The sequence below is a fragment of the Chrysochloris asiatica genome, unplaced genomic scaffold (genome assembly GCF_000296735.1).
Source record: "Chrysochloris asiatica unplaced genomic scaffold, ChrAsi1.0 scaffold00031, whole genome shotgun sequence".
Classification (NCBI taxonomy): Eukaryota; Metazoa; Chordata; class Mammalia; order Afrosoricida; family Chrysochloridae; genus Chrysochloris; species Chrysochloris asiatica.
Genome location: NW_006408549.1, coordinates 3,797,464 through 3,816,234, shown reverse-complemented (window position 1 = coordinate 3,816,234; position 18,771 = coordinate 3,797,464). Strand labels below are relative to the sequence as shown.

The following is an 18,771-nucleotide window of genomic DNA, read 5'->3' as shown; positions in this document are numbered from 1 at the left end:
TTCTGTAAATGGTAAATATGCCATCCATCTAGTTACCCAAGTAGAAAAAAATGTAAGAGTAGTCATTGATAATTTCCTTGTCATATCTTCTCAGCTCCCATTATATAATCCATCAGCAAATATCATTCCTTTTATATTCAGAAGACATACTCAGTCCAACTCTCCAGTTCTGTCGTGGAAGCTCAGATCACTGTTGTCATCTGAATTGATGCAGTAGCTTTCAGTTAACTGCCTCCAACCCTTTCTCAACATAGTAATAACAGTTTTTTTAAAAAGAAAACTCTCCGTCCTACTTAAAAACACTTAGTAACTTTTGCGTTTAAAATAATTCTAAACTTTTTTTCATAGCCTGTGTGATTTAGCACCTGTTTATCTTCCCAGGCTGATTTTCAGTTACTTTCTTCTCATTTGCTGCTTCTAGCTACTATACTTTTTTCAGATCTTTTGAAGATCTTTTTTCAGTTCTTCAAACCCTTTCACAACCCAGTGCCTTTATGCGAACTATTATTAACACTCTGTGGAACAATCTTTTCCTGTTCATCCTTTATGAAATAGACTTCCCCTTGTATTTTTCATTTGAACCTTTTGTATATTTCCATTACAATACATATTACAATTTGTAGATATTTTATTCATTTACTTTTTGGGGAGTCTTTTCCCTCCACTAGATTGTAAGTTTCTGGATACATAATTGCCAGCCATACCTGGCACATAAAAGAGCCTTTGATAATTATTAATTGAACTAAATTTTGTGTAAAGTGGCTGAAATGACAATACACAGTTGCATTGACTACTTAGCTGTTGATCTAAATAAGTTTGTCTGTTAAGGTATTTCCAACAGAACTGTGGCTTTTATTCTTACATCGTGATTTTGCTGTATTTCTCCAGGTAATAATAAAGATAAAGTATATCATTTTCCACCTATATCATTATCAAAGATAAAGATTTCTTTTTGCCTTTCAGTCACTATCCCCTTAGTTGTAATTCTTAAAGGAATAATCATTTGATAAAACAACTGAGTGGGAGATAAAATATTCCTGACTTCGTAGAACAAAAATAATGACATTCCTATAGATTAAGTGACTGCTTCAAGGTTCAAAGGCAAAACAATATCCTAATCTCTGGCCTAAAAATTCACTGTCATTTTCACTCTACCTCTCTGGTTTTCATATAGCATGTTCCAGGATATCAAATTGCATTTAGAGAACAAACCCTCTTTTTCCAGTGAGTTACATCTTTATTGCTTTAAATTTTTACTTTAATAATCTGAAATTTTTAACGACCCTTAACACAAGCTCTAGAATTTTGACTCCATCTTTTCATGCTGCTTTACCAGAGGCATAGCAGAAAAGAACCTATAATAGCTGTTCTTACAGTAGTTAGATACCAATAACAGCAATATGCTCTCCGACATTACTGATTACTTCTTCTCAAGGAGCCCTGGAAGCTCTGTAGCATAAGCACTGGACTGCTAACTTCAAGGTTGGCATTTAAATCCACCAGCAGCTGTGCGGGAGAAAGAGGAGGCTGTCTGCTCTCATTAAGATTTACAGTCTTGGAAACCCTACACAGGGTTGCTCTGAATAGGAATCAGCTCGATGGGTATGGTATGGACTTAAATTAGGCACACTGGTGGCAATGCAGGATATTCACTGGACTGCTAACTATAGGGTCAGCAATTCAAATGCATCAATGACTCCACAGGAGATAGGTGAGACTCTCTGCTCAGTAAAGATTTATAGTATCAGAAAATCCTAAATAGGGTCCCTGTGAGTCAGAATCACCTTGATGTCAGTGGGTTTGCTTGGTTTGACACACATGGGGTTGTGAGTTAGAATTTACTTGATGGCACCTACTTTAATCACTTCTCAAGGCTGTGAAAACCTTGATGTTATTTAAAAATTACTATAATACAAATGAAATCTAGAGGTCTGAATGAGGAATCCACTACTCACCCATCAGTTTGATGGGGACTTGTGTGTTGCTGTGATACTGGAAACTACATCCCCAGTGTTGAAATACCAGCGGAGTAACCCATGGTAAGTAGGTTTCAGCAGATCTTCCACACTAAGACATACAAGGAAGAAGAAGTAGACTACTTTTAAATGTAGAGCCACTGAAAACCTTGTAAAAAAGCAGTGGAACATTATCAGATATAATGCCAAAAGTTGAAAACATTATGAATAGTACTAGAATATTGTCCGATACGGTGCTGGAAGATGAGCCCCTCAGGTTGGAAGGCACTCAAAATACAACTAGGGAAGAGCTGCCTCCTCAAAGTAGAGTTGACTTTGATGACACGAATGGAATAAAGCTTTTGGGGCCTTCATTTGCTGAAGGGACACAACTCAAAATGAGGAGAAACATTTTTTGAATGTTTGAAACATAATGAGAAAAAATGAGCTCCTCATTAACAATCAGAACATGAAATGTATAAAGTATGAATCTAATAAAATTGGAAGTTGTAAAAAAAAATGAAATGGAGTGCATAAACATCGGCATCCTATGCATTAGTGAGCTGAAATAGACTAGTATTGGCCATTTTGAATCAGTCACATGGTTTACTATGTTTGGAGTGACTAATCGAAGAGGCATGGCACCACATTCATCATCAAAAAGAACATTTCAAGATTATTTCAAAGTATAATGCTGTCTGTGATAGGCTAATTTCCGTATGCCTTCAAGGCAGACCAGTTATTACCACTATTACTCAAATTTACTCACCGGTCATTAAAGCCACTGGTAATGAAATTAAAGAATTTTGTCAACTTTTTCAGTGTGAAATTGATCAAAGATGCAGTCAAGTTGTTTTGATAATACTGGCAATTGGAATGCAAAGGTTTGAAACAGAAAGGATCAGTAGTTGGAAAATATGGCCTTAGTGATAGAAACAAATGTGGAGATTGCATAATAGAATTTGCAAGACCAATGTTATTCCATGCAAATACCTTTTTTAAACAACATAAAAGACAACTATACATGTGGACATTAGAAAAGTTCCGTATCAGCCAAGATAAAGCCAGGGGCAGACTGTGGGTTAGACTATCAATTGCTCATATGCAAATTCAGGCTGAAGAAAATTGAAATAAGTCTCCAAGAGCCAAAATGTGACCTTTCACATATCCTACCTGAATTTAGATATTATATCAAAAACAGATTTGATGCATTGGACACTGATAATAGAAGACCAGAAGAGTTGTTGGATGATATCAAGAACATCATACAGGAATGAAGAAAAAGAAAACTAGTAAGAAGGAAAAGACTAAAATGGATGTAAGAAAAGACTCTGAAACTTGCTTTCCAGTGTAGAGATGTTAAAGCAAATAAAAGAAATGAGAAAGTAATAAAGCTGAACAGAACATTTCAAAGGTCAGCTCAGGAAGACAAAGTCAAGTATTATAATGAAATATGCAAAGACCTGGAGTTAGAAAACCAAAAGGGAAGAAACATGTTCAGCATTTGTCAAGTTGAAAGAGCTGAGGGAAAAATTTCAAGCCTTAACTTGGAATACTAAAGGCTTCTATGGGCAAAATATTGAATGATGCAGAAAGCATTAAGAGAAGATGGAAGGAATACACAGAGTCACTGTACCAAAAAAAGATAGTCGATGTTTCACCACTTCAAGAGCGCATGGTCAAGAGCCAGTGATACAGGAGGAAGAAGTCTAATGTGCACTGAACGTTCAGGGAAGTGATATAAAACAAATTGAGATCTTTCAACAAACTAATGCAGCACTGGAGGCATTCCCTCAATCTATACCAAGAAGTTTGGAAGACAGCTACCTGGCCATCTGATTGGAAGAGATCTGTATTGTGCTCCTTCTAAAGAGGTAACTCAGTGGAATGCAGAAATCATTGGACAATGACATTAATATTACATGTAAGTAAAATTTTGCTAAAGATAATTTAAAAATGTCTTCAACAGTACATAGCCAGGGCACTTGCCAGAAGTTCAGGCTGGATTCAGACAAGGATGTGGAAGGTGGGATATTATTCTGACCTCAGATGGATCTTGGCTGAAAGCAGAGAATATCCAAAAGAAGTTTTGCTTGTGCTTTAGTAACTTGTGCTTTCGATTTTGTGGATCATAACAAACTATGAATAACACTGCAAAGAATGGGTATTCCAGAACACTTAATTAGGCTCATGAGGAACCTGCACATAGACCCAAGGGACCATTGTTAGAACAGAACAAGGGACATTGAATGATTTAAAATCAGGAAAGAAAATATCCATCAGGATTCAAGAATGAAGTCCATGAGTATATATGTCTACTCTTTTGCTTGTAGTCCATATACATCTATCAGGTGGAAACTAGAAATTACTGAGTGTTCCACTTATTTTTCAGAAATCATCATAGCATAATTTAACCTTGTTAACAGATACTCAGTATCATCTCCCCTTCCCATAATCTCAGAGCATCCCTGGTATGGTTTACAAATATGAAATACCTGAAACATCTGAATTTTTATCTAGCTATTTAGAAGGTTATTTTCAATTATCTTAGGCTAGAGATATATAGGAAATTTGAAGTTTAGGCTTTCTTAGTTATCATGTGCTGTTATTACAAATACAAGTGGACATCTGACAAAAGCAGAAATTTATTCTCTCACAATGTAGGAGGATAGAAGTCCAAATTCAGAGTGCTAACTCTAGGGAAAGGCTTTCTGATTGTTGGCTCTGGAGAGAGGGCCTTGTCTCCTTCTAGCATCTGTTGGCCCATCATTTCTTGGAAATCTCCATGTGTCTTGTCATCAGTCATCCCCTGAATCTAGGAGCTTCCCAATGCAAGGACCCAGTCCTAGCTCTTCTTTCTTGGTGGAAGTAATCTCTCTTTCTCTGTTTACTTCTTTCTCCTTTATAAGGTAAAAGATGTTGCAAGTCATACCCCTCTGAGACTACATTACATCGGATCAGGGTTGTACCGGGATTATGGGTATTTTGTTCCACCCTTGATCCTCTTAGTGGTTTATCACATTGGATCACATCATGGAATCATATAGCTGCCACATTACGGAACTGCCAAGCCACTGAGAATCATGACCACAGGTTGACACATTTTGGGAAGACACAATTCCGTTTATGACGTTGTTGTGTTGTTAGGTGCCCTCAAGTTGGTCCCAACTCATAGCAACCCTGTGCACAACAGAATGAAATACTGTCCGGTCCTGCATCAACCTCACAATTGTTGCTGCCTTGATCCCTTTGCTCCAGTATGTCAGTCCATCTCACTGGGGGTCTTCCTCTTCTTCACTGACCTTCCACTCTACCAAGCACAATGTTCTTCTCCAGGCACTGGTGTCTCCTGACAATATGTATGCTGCATGAGAGACAAGTCTGGCCATCCTGGCTTCTAAAGAACAATTGTGGCTGTGCTTCTTCCCAGCACAGATTGGTTTGTTCTTTTGGTAGTCCGTGGTACTTTTAATATTCTTCTCCAACGACATAACTCAAATTTAGTTCTTCTACAGTCTTCTTTATTCATTGTCCAATTTTCACATGCATATGAGGCTGCTGAAATACCATGGTTTGAATCAGGCACACCTTAATCCTCAAACAGATATCTTTGCTTTTGAACACTTTAAAGAGGTCTCATGCAGAAGGATTTGCCTAATGCAATATTTCATTGCTTGCATTGGTGTTGATGGTTGATCTGAGCAAATGGTGGTAGTGTTGTTATGTGCTGTCAAGTCAGCTCTAACTCAGTGACACTGTATAAGGTTTCCAAGGAGCAGCTGATGAGTTTGAACCACCAACTTTGCCATTTAAACTGACCTAGGGGTTGAGTGCTTATCCTACAACATCAGACCAGGACTCCAATGGTGGTGGTATAAAAAATATCCGTGAATGCTTCAACATTTGCATTAATTGACTTTTGAATGTTGAAGCTAGACTTGCATACTTGGACTTTTTGAGTTATTTTTATACATTGTTGGATTTGATTTGCTAGTATTTTCTGGATGAGTTTAGCATCATGAGCGATATTAGCCTGTACTTTCCCCTGTAATTAAAAAATGTCTTTATCTGGTTTTGGGATTAAGATAATGCTGGCCTTTCAGAATAGTTTAGGAAGTGTTCTGTTGCTTCTGTTTTCTGGAAGAGACTGTAGAGAATTAGTGTTGTTTTTCCTTTATGTGTTTAGTAGATTTCACCAGTGAAATCTGGTGGACCTGATGCTTTCCATTTTCAAAAGCTGTTAGTTGTTGGTTCAAGTCACATGGTCTTTTCCTATTTCATGAATATGTAGTTGACAGGCATTTCTTCTGGTTTCTAAAAGAAGTTTTCAAGAAATTTGAAGTCATGAGTTTTATATTTTGTAGCTAGAAGTTAGATTTACATAACAAAGTGAAAATAGTTCTAAATTCATTTTAGAATCCAAGTGCTAAATCTTATGTACACTTCTCATTGAGATGCAGACCTCTTGCAGTTTGGAATCAGTTTAATTTGCGAAGGGTGCTCAAATGATGTAGAAGTCTACTATTAAACATACTGTTATTTCTTCTTCTGAACCTTGCAGCTTCTTGAAGACAGGTTCCTTTACATGCTCTTTCACAGTCATTATGGAATTAGTAAATTGAAATTGGTTAACTTGAAGAATATTGTTTCCTTATAATTGAGCATCATGTAATAAGTCCATATATATCCCTGCTGTTTAGCCCACTCCTCATTCCATTCTTACTGTCAGGTAGGTGTCTCCAATCTGGCTCAATATTAGAAATTTGAATATTTATTGAAATAATGAAAATTTAAATCTGGGAATATATTTACTTTATGGTTAGCAGTTCAGTTCTTATCAGATAGAACGCCACCAGCACTCCTATAATATACATCATGTTGTTGTTACTGTTGTTAATTGTCCTGGAGTCGGTTTCAACCCATAGGGACCCTGTATAGGGTTTCTGAGGAGTGACTGGTGAGTTTGAACTGCTGACTTTGCGGTTCAAACTCAAGGTCAAGTGCTTGTCCTACAGTGCCACATCAGGACTCCAGCCACTTTTTAAAATTTGCTTTTATTCTGACTGAATTCCTAAAAATGCGTTTGGGACTTTTTAAAGTAAATGCTAAGAAGTGTAATTGTGGCATTTGAAGTAGTTTTTCTTTAATTAACCCTTAAAAAGGGCTGGTACTAAATAATGGAGATGTGCAAGTAAGTCCTGGTGTGGCCCTGTAGGATAACCACTTGATTGCTAACCATGAGGTGGGCAGTTCAGACTCAGCAGCCTCTCCTTGAAAATTCTACATTGTTGCCTATGAGTCAGAACCAACTTGATGGCACTTAATAACATCAACAAATATCAAGTCAGCTAATAATTATTTTGAAAGAGAATTGAGGTATAAGTGAGAAGTCTAGCTCATGATGAATTTCTTGGTGTTTGCATATGTCAGTTATTTATTAGTAAGTTGGTTTGATCAAATTACATTTGTAGTTGGAGTTTAGCAAAAATATTTGCACATGTGTATGCATATGTACATACAGAGAGACATTAGAAGGGGCAGCAGTAAAGTTGCAGAACACCACAATAAAAAAGAAACCAAGTCAACCATGAGGAGACCTGGATTTTAGTTTCAGGTTTACTATTAAGCTGTCTAACCTTAGCAAGTTGTTTAAGATCCAGTTTAAAATGTGGATTAATTGGTAATTTAATCAGCTAAGAGACCACTTTTGTTTTGATTTTCCATCTCACATCTTTGGAAAGCCTACAAATTGGGGATTAAGTTGTTAATGGTCTCTTTTTTCCCCCATTGTATATATCTCTGTTAATTGCTGACAAATGCAGGATAAGTCAATTATAGGAACTGTGAACATTCTGATAGTTTTATTGAGTATGTTTTTGCTGTGTTGAATAGATAGTCATTGTTTTGTTTTGTTTTTGTAAATCTGCAAGAACTGGGCAAGTGAAAAGTGCTAGGGTGCAGAAGGGATTCCTGGTGTGATGCATTGGACTGCAAGATCAGTTTGAACCACAAGGTTGGTGGTTCAAACTCACCAGCACTCCTTGAAAAACCTATACAGGGTTACTATGAGTCAGAACTGACTCAAGGGCACTTAATAACAACAACAACAAGCATGCAGAAAGATGTTAGACTGTGGATACCTGGTCCCATTCATCAAACTCATAAATCTAAATAAACTTCTGGTGATGAAGTTCAGAGATGCTTATTAAAAAAACAGCATGAAGTACAAGAACAAACAAGTGGTTCGCCAGGGAGCCATCAACGCAAGCAGTCATGTCCCTTCAGGACAAACCCCCTTCAAGACTGAAACTCAAAGGGAACACATGAGCGAGGCATGTAAGCTTGCTGGCAACCACGTTGGTCTACTGGTGAGAGGAAGTGGGGGAAAAGCAGCAGTGAAGAGGTGGGCTGAGTCTGACCAAGTTCATAGACCCCCATCGACCTGGAGTATGGTGAGAGCTGGTTGGCCCAAAGTACTGTGAGAACTGGGGACTCCTGAGCCCATTGACAAGGACATAGCCACAGACAGCTAGAGCAGAGAGTGAAGCATCCAGTTGATACGAAGGGAGGTGAAATATGCACAAGGGCACCCAAACTTGCAGGTAGTGCACATTTGACCTAGTTTCAATGACTGGATGTTCAAAACTAGAAAAAAAGAAGTAAAAATTGCTGCGACTGATGAACTTGGCCTATACTTAATGGATGTAGGTTGTTGTTGTTAAGTGCCGTTCAGTCTGTTCCGACGCATAGCAACCCTATACAGGATTTCCGAGGCTGTATATCTTTACGGGAGCAGAAAGCCTCATCTTTCTCCCGCGGATCAGCTGGTAGTTTCGAACTGAGGACCTTAAGGTTCGCAGCCCGATTCTTAACCACTACGCTACCAGAGTTCCTTATGGGTGTAGGTAGTAGCTTAAAGTACCAACCAAGAGAGAAAGAATCTTTACAGCAAGGATCATTCCCATCCCCTCTGTACACCAGGTTGATAGGGATGGACAACTTAGATATTGGCTAACTAAAATGAGGGGTGGAGGGAGGTAAAGGCATGATGTGACTAGTTCACAAGTCTTCAAGAGGGAGTTTAGATTCAGAGTGTTCCAGGGAGGTAGAATCCCCACTGAGTAGTTTTCATCTTGTCTAGACAGGTCTGGTGAAAGGAAATGGGGACACGACTCTCATGATTCAATATTGAGTAATTGTTATCATGACTAATTGTGACTAATTGCAACTGTAAAGGTAGAAGTTTTGTAACAAAAAGGGGTGAGTGGTCGATCTTACAGTCCCAAAATGGAGGACCCTGGGACCATCAAGAGAGAAGAGTGGGACCCTACCCAGAGAAATGGCGACCACAGAGATGATGACATGGAAAGACGGAGTGGCTGAGGACTCTAGTCTCTAGAGGGAAGAGGGGATGTGTGCTGGTGGCAGGGGGCAAGCTTGTAGGGTGTGCCCTTTGGCTGTGATAGTATATTCCTAAATGTTTTGGTGTACATACAAAAAAAGAATGGAAGCAAATATTGTTGAATGATGAAGCATGCTGGGGATTGTAATCATTGCAGTGAAACGAATATGATAGGATGAGTGTAAAACTAATGGTCCACCACATAAACTATCACTCAATTCACAATAAAAACGTTTAAGAAAAAAAGAAAGAAAGAAACAGCGTGAGTGATTCTGATTAAAAGCTAGGTTTGATACTTTGGTGGGTAGCGACTGGATTTTTAAAACCTCATGAACATCCGTCTGAGGTGCAACTATTGGTCTCTCCAAGTGCAGAGTAAACATACTTGGAATCAATTAGCCCAATGGACTAATGGAACATGTGAATGGTCTCCATCACTCTTGAGACCTGAACTAGATGGTTCCTGGTTACCATTACCAACTACTCTGAAAGGGATCACATTAGAAGGTCCCAGTTAGAGTGGTAGAAAATGTGGAACAAAACTCACAATTATGGGGGAAAAAAACAAACAAACCTGACTTACTGGTCAGAAAAAGATTGAAGGAACCTGAGACTGTGGCCCTCAATCATGTTTCAGGTCTTAAAAGGAACTCACCCTTGTGGCCCAATTTTCAGTCAAGATAGCTATTAGGTGGAGACAACAGCACTAAGGTCTGTTCACCATGTAATGGTCAACCATTCAAAATCAAAAGAAAAGTATTTGCTTAAGGACAAAGTTCAGAAGGGTTGACAAGGTGGGTGGAATGGAAATAGAAACTACAGGGAGGAAGTGGGATGGATAACTGTTGGATGGAGAAGATTGCAATCATTGACATGAAACAGAATACTTTATTTCTTCAATATAAAACTGGTTTTCTCAGTAAAACTTCATTCAATTAACAATAAATAAAAACTTATGTTAGTTTTGGGAATCACAGACAGAATTCTGTCCCACTCATGAACACTTTTAAATGCTGTCTACTATTTTAGGATTTAGATTTCTGGTGGAGTGCCATGGGTTAATATGCCAGACTTCAAAGCCATCTGAACTGCAAGGTCAGTGGTTCAAGCTCACCAGCTGCTCCTTGGAAACCCTATACAGGGTCGCTATGAGTCGGAATCAACTCAGCAGCCTTTAACACCAACAACAACATTTTAGGAGTTAGGGAAGTTGCAGTGAGTAGGCAAAGATTTTTAATCCCAGAACAGCATTTTATTATAGAATTTGTTGTTAAGTGTCATCAAGTTGGTTCTGACTCACAGCGACACTGCTTCTGAGGAGCAGCTGGTGGGTTTGAACCCCCAACCTTGTGGTTCATAGTCCATTGCTTATTCTACAGCACCATACCAGGAGTACATAATAGAATTAGTGTGATACTAAAGATTACCTAATACAGGGGTCATTAAATTATGGTCTGTGGGCTAAGCCTGGCCCTTCACCTGTGTTTGTAAATAAAATTTTGTTTTTGTTATTTTGTCCATCATCTGTGGTTGGTTTTTTTGCTATAATGGCAGAGTTATACAGTTGTTACCAAGACTGTATGGTCCATAAACCCTAAAATATTTACTGTCTGGTGCTTTACAGAAAATGTGTGCCAACCTCTGGGTAAATCAAGCTACTTGTTTTATAGGTGTAGAAATAAGGTTCAAAGGTAATGAATAAAATGTTTCATGATTACATGGCTAATTGGTAGTCAGAGGGGCAGATACAGCTGAGTTTTCCTTTTCCTGTCTCCATTATAGTGTTTTACCTGGTGAAAGCTGAGAATACAGTTATGGTACAGAACAGAGTTTGTTTATGAGTTCATCATATTGTTAGACTAGCACTGTTACATGGGACAGTAGTCCATCAGCTCTTAGATACATTACACAAAGCCTTTTGAATATGGGTCAGAGAATAGAATTAGATTGTAGTAGATACTGTTTCCTGAGTAAAAATCTTTGGTTTAGTCTGCCAACCAATTTTGTAACATGATCCTTTTTATTGTTGCATGAACAGCCAAATGGACGGACTGTTGAAGTGACTGAGGATGAAGTTATTCGTGCACCTCGAAATGTAACGGCAAAGCCGCCATTAGAGCCCGACAAGAAAAATGAAAAGGTAGGTATGGGTGCATATGCAATATGCCAGGGTCCTTAGTAATGAGAGTGCCTGATGGAAATGATGCTTTTGTGTTTCATGAAATTGTAAGGAAACCCCCATATAAGAAAAAGTGTGAAAATAAGAATTTTGTAAAGTAGGTGAATGAGTAGTAAGAGTTTGAGTTTACTTAAATAGAAAATGTTTTATCACTGAGTATTTTTTAATTCCTCTGGTATTTTAAACATTCATAATGCCAAAAAAGATTTGATCATGACTTTTAACACTTTTGACTACAGTTCCAGATATATAAGATACCTCATATTAGAGAAAACATTGTATTACCTTTATTAATAGCATATCTCTGACATTTTAAAACTTAGCAAAATTGAGCAGTGGTTTGTTTGGTTTTTTTCCTAAATAAATTTCTGTTGTGATGGACACATAGCATTCTACTTATTAGAGGCAGTTTACCTTTATTTAACAAAAGAAGTTCTATATTGGGTCACTATTAAAAGGTTTATATACACTCTGAGATTTTCCAGATAAGACTACAGTCATACTCCATAAATGGTACATTCCTTTAATTTTATTAATTTCCAGTTGCCAGAACTGGTTGGCACTATAGGATAAGCACTGGACTGCTAACCACAAGTCAGCAGTCCAAGCCCACCAGCTGCACCTTGGAAACCCTAAACAGGGTCGATATGCGTTGGTACTGACTTGGTGTACTTAGCAACAACAACAGTTGTTAGAAATAACCCATTTTTACTTAATCTGGTTTGGAAGTAGTCAGAATGCACAAAAAATTATTTGCAGTGGCTCCTCCAACTTTGAACTTAGTTTCTTACATTGAACACTCTTCTCTCCCCCTATTTGTTTTAAAGCTTTTGTGCATAGGCCCTTTTTATGCGGTGGGTAAGGTTTGGTGTATGAAGTAGTTTCTAAGAACCAGCTTCAGCCCCATGGAAACAGTGATGTGAGATGGTTATTGCAGTTTCTTGATGTTTATAATTTCAAAATGCCTTTGAACAAACTAATGATACCAACTTACCCTCAGTAGCCCAGTAAAACTAGGGTAAAGGCAAGACAGCAACAAGTGTGATGACATCAAGTAAAAGGTACTTGTGGAAAATAAGGTTATGTCTCGCTTTGCCTTTGACAGATAAATAGTAAACAACTTGCTTAAATAAATAAGTGCATAATAATGTAGGGTTGTAAGTTTACAGGGTGAGTGAATAGCTTACATGTCTATTATAGATTTATACTTTTACCACCTAGTGTTTCCTTGTTCTCTCTGTTGTTGTTGTTGTTGTTGTTGCTAAGTGCCATCGAGTCCTACTCATAGTGACCCTGTATAGGGTTTTCAAAGAGTAGCTGGTGAGTTTGAACTGCGACCTTGCAATAGCACCACACCAGGACAATTTTACACTTAACGCCTACTTACACCCCCAGAGTTGTCATGAAAACTTGTAGCTGGAATAATTTATGAACCATCATTAATCTCTTATTGATTAATTACAAATAGATTAAGAGTATCTGGTATAAACCAGTTTAAAGTTAATAATCACCCTGAAATTCTTTAAATTATTAATCATTGACATTTATTACGTATATGCAATGTGATAGGCACTATTCAAGGTGAGTTATGTGTATTTTTACGAATATGTTTACATATATAGGTTTTGTTGTTACGTGCCACTGAATTGGTTCCAACCCATAGCAACACTGCATAGGGTTTCTGATGAGTGACTGGTGAACTTGAACTGCCAAACTTGTGGTTCAACCCAACTTTGTAGTCCAGTGCCTTAACCCACAACACCACACAAGGATATTAATATATTAGAGACAATTTATAAAGTACACAGTGGTTGAAATGTTCTGCTTCTATACGAGTTTGGTGGTTCAAATTCACTATCCACTCTGTGAAAGAAAGAAGTAGCGATATAGTTTTGTAAAGATTACAACCCTGGAAGCTTGATTGGGATAGTTTTACTCTGTCCTATAGAGTCATTGTGAGCTAGATTCAACTTTTTGTGCACCAGACTGAGAGATCAGTTTGAGCTGCAAAGGTGGTGGTTCAAACCCACCAAGTCGCTCCTCCAAAACTCTATACAGAGTCGCTATGAGTTGGAACTGACTCAACAACACTTCACAACAACAACATCAGATGCACTTTAATACTCTATAGAGTAATTTGTTTATCTTCACAAATGCTCTGAAAGGTGATGTACCTGTCTTACAAAAGAGAAACTGAGGCTTAGTTACCTAAGTTATGATCAGGCCCATCTGATTACAAAGTTTGCTTTTGACTGCCCTGTATGATCCTCTGTAAAACTCTGCAAGGCAGATAATAATAGCCCCATTTTACAGATACAGGGCTTTGAACCTTAGAGGGATTTCATAATTTCACTAATTTCATATAGTTTCTGAACTAAGATTTGAACCTAGCTTATTCTACTGTCAGAAATCATTATGGTTTTTTATTTTTATTATTATTACTTGATAGTACACCTTCTTTTCCATTGTTATTGCTTTTTTCAGTTTAAAGCTTTGACCTTTAGTTTGTTGCCTGTTTATTATTTTTTTTAATATTTATTATTAAACTTTCTGGGAGTCCTGGTGTGGCACTGTGGTTTAAGGCCCTGGACTACATGGTCAATTTGAACCATAAGGTTGGCAGTTCAAGCTCACCAGCAACTCCTAGGAAACCCTATATAGGGTTACTGTGAGTTGGAACCAACTCACCAGCACTTAACAACAACAGTTACACTTTCTGCACAATAATAAATGCCACAACTCATGGCTGGCTTGCTTTCTTAGTCACCCTACATTTTAAATCTATACTTTTTGATTCAATCCAAGTATCTCATTTCAGTTATTTTTTTATACTATTATACTGTGTGTATGCCTGTGTATTTTAAGTATGTGATGTTTATTAGTCTTCTTATGACTATATTAACAAGCATCTTAGATCTGTTTATTCACCTCAATATACGTTCATTTCAAAGCCACATCTTACACACTTTGAAAAGTATAATTTTTGCTCACGATCATAGTCTTAAGCTAAAAATATTGGATTCCTTGTCTTGTTGCTCAAGGAAGCCTCATAAAAAAGTTATTTTTAAAAGTCCATGGAAGAGAGAACAAACAAGATGGCAGATCGGTTGGAAGTGCAGTGAGGAGCTCCGCTGGCAACAACACACAATACACAGGACCAAGCAGGCTCAGGGGATGGTCCCAGTACTCTGAACCACATATAAAGGAATATTTAGAAGGTTGGAAGACTTACAGCTGGGGGAATTTGTGGCAGAAGCAAGAAATCTATTGCTTTCTGGTTTGGGATGCTCAACTGCTCCAGGAGCCACCATCTTGTGTGGGGCCAAGCGGGAAAAGGATCAGAGCAGCCACGGACACTTGACAGAGCCGCGGAGATAGAGGTGTGGACATTCCTTTTTTTGGTATCTGTTTGTTGGTCCCTTGCTGTCTGCATACCTCCCATCTTGGTGACTATAGATGTGCCTGAACGAGTGGACACCCCAACCCCATCCTCTGAGGGTTCTACTACGCATGTGCACAGATCTCCTCAAAATTTAAAGAGACCATTTCCACTTAAAGCCAAACGGCCACAGCCAGCCCTGAACTGTTTATAAGTAGAAAAAAGGCTTGAATGGGGAATGTGGAGAGGGACAAGCAGACAAAAAAGGAAATAGGCTGAAAATTAAATCCTAAGTTACATCACAACGACCAACAGTGGCATCTTGAAATTTCTCAAGAAGAGTAAAAAGGGAAACCCATCTCCTGATCACATCTACCTGGAGGCATTCAGAAAGCATAAAAAATACCAAAATACATACCACCCTAAGTATTAAGGTCACAGATAACCCCTGAAGATGCCCAAAAAACAGAAGCAGACGACCATATCTGCACATGTCCAGAAACTAGATAAAGTGACTGAGGCAAATGAGCTGGAAGTAGACCTACACTCCATACTGGAAGATGGCAGGCTTTGGAAGTGCCTGAGAAGAAATTCAGAAAAATGATTATAAAATGCATCAAAATACTATACAATGAAGTTGAGAAAAATAAGGAAGAAGTCAGGAAAGCGCTACAGGAACAATCAAGTAAGATAGATACAGCATTGGAAACAATTCAACACCTACAGAAAGAGGTCCAAATGATTAATAATAGAATATCAGAAATAGACAATACACTGAAAGGGCAAGGGAGTAAAATTGAAGAGATAGAAGCCAGAACTAGTGAGCTAGAAGATGAATCTCTCAACACTACTAAGATAGAAAAGCAAATACAAAAAAGGATTAAAAAATCTGAAGAAGGCCTAAAATTCATGTTGGACAGCATGAAGAGGAATAACATAAGAATTATTGGCATTCCAGAACAGGAACAATCACACAAGCCCACAGAGGAGATAGTTGAACAGCTTCTGGAAGAAAATTTTCCTAACATCCTGCAAAGTGAAAAGCATCAAGAAACTCAATGAACCCCAGGATGGATAGACCCTAAAAGATAATCACCAAGACATATAATAATCAAGCTCTCCAAAATCAGAGATAAGGACAGGATCTTGAAAGCAGCTACGGAAAAGAGAAATAAAACATACAAAAGCAAGCAATTCAGATTAAGCTCGGATTTCTCAGCAGAAACCATTCAGGCAAGAAAGCAATGGGGAGACATATATAAAACCCTGAAAGAAAAAAACTGCCACCCAAGAATCCTCAGCAAAGTTGTCAATCAAATATGATAGTGTAATCAAAACATTCCAGGACAAAAAGAAGCTAAGGGATTTTGCCAAAGCCAACCCTGCTATGAAAAACATCCTAAAGGAAGTTCTGTGGACTGAGAACCAACAAGAATACATAACAACAACTACAGAATGATGTGCGTGGCAGCATCAACCTGAACTCAGTCGACAAATGAAAGAGTCAAGAACAGAATAAAATGATAAGAACAAAGGATCTGGGAGGTCAGTCTATGATCAAAACAATTACAATGTGAAAGAAGGTAAACACAGAGGAACAGAGACCCAGGTGGTGGGAAGGTCGGGTAGATTACTGGATAAAATAGACTGTCTTAAATGGAGGCTAGAACTAATGGAATATAAGGTAACCACAATGGGGTTGGGGTAGAGGGTTTAGTTTGGGTGTTGGGGAGGGCAATACAAGAAGCGGGGAGGAGGCAGAAGAACAAGATAGATAGGTGAACACTGAGACAGGTTTGCATGGCCTAGTGGGACAGAGGTAAATAGTGATGCATACTCAACCTTGGAACAATAGGACTCTGGGTTACAGGGATCTAGGTATAGCTTGAAGAGGGTAAAATAATACTAAAATCCTTGACTGGCTTACGAATATTAGTTTTCCTTGCCTACTATTGTAAAATAGACACTTGAGTGGGATAGAAAGGATTGTTGGGAAATATGATCAGAGAAAACTTGTAAGCCCGCCTTCAGCCTATAACTGATTTGAATACCTAAAAGGGGTTCTACAACTTGCCCAGTGAAATAGGCCTCCTGCAAAGCCTTTACAGAGTATAGGACCTTAGGTGGAATCCTGTGTCCTATCTAGAACCTTATGAGGTGGAACATTCCCACTAGGAAAGCTAAGCAGATTGGAACAGCTACAGTGACAGAAGATATATCTTCATGATAAACCTGACCTATACTCAGAGTGGTAGTTATTTTAAATACCAACAGAGAGGGGAAAGAGTCGTCACATCAAGTGTCAATACTATCCCCTCTGTACACAGGGTAGATAGGGACGGACAACTTAGACATTGGCTACCCAAAATGAGGGGGCAATAAAGGCATGAACTGACTGACTTACAAAGTTTCAAGAGGGAGTTTAGTTTAAGAGTATGGGGGGAAAGAAAGAGTCCCCACTGAATAGCTGTCATCTTGTCTAGATGGGTCTGGTGAAAAGAGATGGGGATAAGATTCGTAAGATTCAATAGTGAATAATTGCTATCATGACTAATCGCAACTGTCATAATTATAAAGGTAGAAGTTTTGTAACAAAAAACGGGGAGAGTTTAATCTTAAGAGTCCAGAAACAGAAAAAAAAAAAAAAAAAGAGTCCAGAAACAGGACCCTAGGACCATCAAGAGAGGAACGCACAAGCAGAGTGCAGGACCTTATCCAGAGAAGCAGCAGCGCCAGAGATGGGGGCGTGGAGAGGGGGCGCGGCTGAGGACTCTAGATTCATGGACTAAGAAGAGAGGGACTAAGAGCTGATGACCAGGAGCAGACTTGCAGAATGTACACTTTGGAGATGTAAACTATTATATATGCCTGAGTGGGGTTTTTTTGTTTATTTGTTTTTTAAAAACTAAAGTGAATAGAGAGAAATACTGTTAACTGATAGTACATGGAGGGGAGTATAATCATTGCTATGAAACAAGGTATATGGTTTGTTGAATGTAAAACGAATGATATGCCCTGTAAACTTCTCACTCAATCCACAATAAAAACCTTTTAAAAAATCCATGGAAAAATTGCATTATCTTTTAATGCAATTTTTTTCACAAACTTTTTGAAGCCCCTCATATATGACAAAAGTTACCTATATTAGATCTGTTGTTGTTGTTGTTGTTAAGTGCCATCGAGTCGGGTCCGACCCATAGCGACCCTGTACGATCTGTAAAGCAGGTTAAATTGCTGTTGTTTTCTAAATCTTTATTTGGATGTACAGTTCAGTGCCTCTTTGATGCTATTTTATAGTAAATTGCACTTAGGGCCATTTCCCAGGTTGTGAGTGCATTGTGCATTCATATGCTGAAGGGAATCAAGATAAGTATAAGATGTACTTGCCCCCACAGATACTAATCTAGTTAAGGAAAGACAAGCACAAGAGACAATAACTAGTAACATGGGCATGAAGTGCCCACGTTAAGAGAAGAAAGTTTCTTACTTGGGTAGTCAGGAAAGACTGACTTAGACTATTAACTATGGGCGCAGTATTTATTTCAGTAAGAAAAAGAGAAAAATGAACAGTTGAACACAATCACATTGTTCAGATGAAACAAATGAACATATCCAGACATAACTGAAGGAAAGCCCTAGAGCAGTTTGGTCAGGATCAAGTGCGATTATAATAAAAACTTAGATTAAGCTAGCAGCAACATTTATTCTTGATGGATCCATCTTGCATCTATAATAGTAAAGATCTGAATGAAGGTAGAATTGTAAATATTGTTCATAAGAGAAATAAATTAAAAGTGTATACAACTTGGTTACTCTTAGATTGTCAGGATGTGGTTAGTTGACTATTTTACTACTT

At 38.2% G+C, this 18,771-nt stretch overlaps 1 protein-coding gene across 1 annotated transcript in view; it reads left to right on the top strand.

Annotated features, from left to right (window-relative positions):
• Positions 1-18,771, top strand: part of MTDH (metadherin) — a 75,244-nt gene that overhangs the window by 8,277 nt on the left and 48,196 nt on the right. Inside the window, exon 2 of the mRNA XM_006859196.1 lies at positions 11,396-11,497. Within this exon, the coding sequence (XP_006859258.1) occupies positions 11,396-11,497 (102 nt within the window). The remainder of the gene's footprint in view (positions 1-11,395; positions 11,498-18,771) is intronic.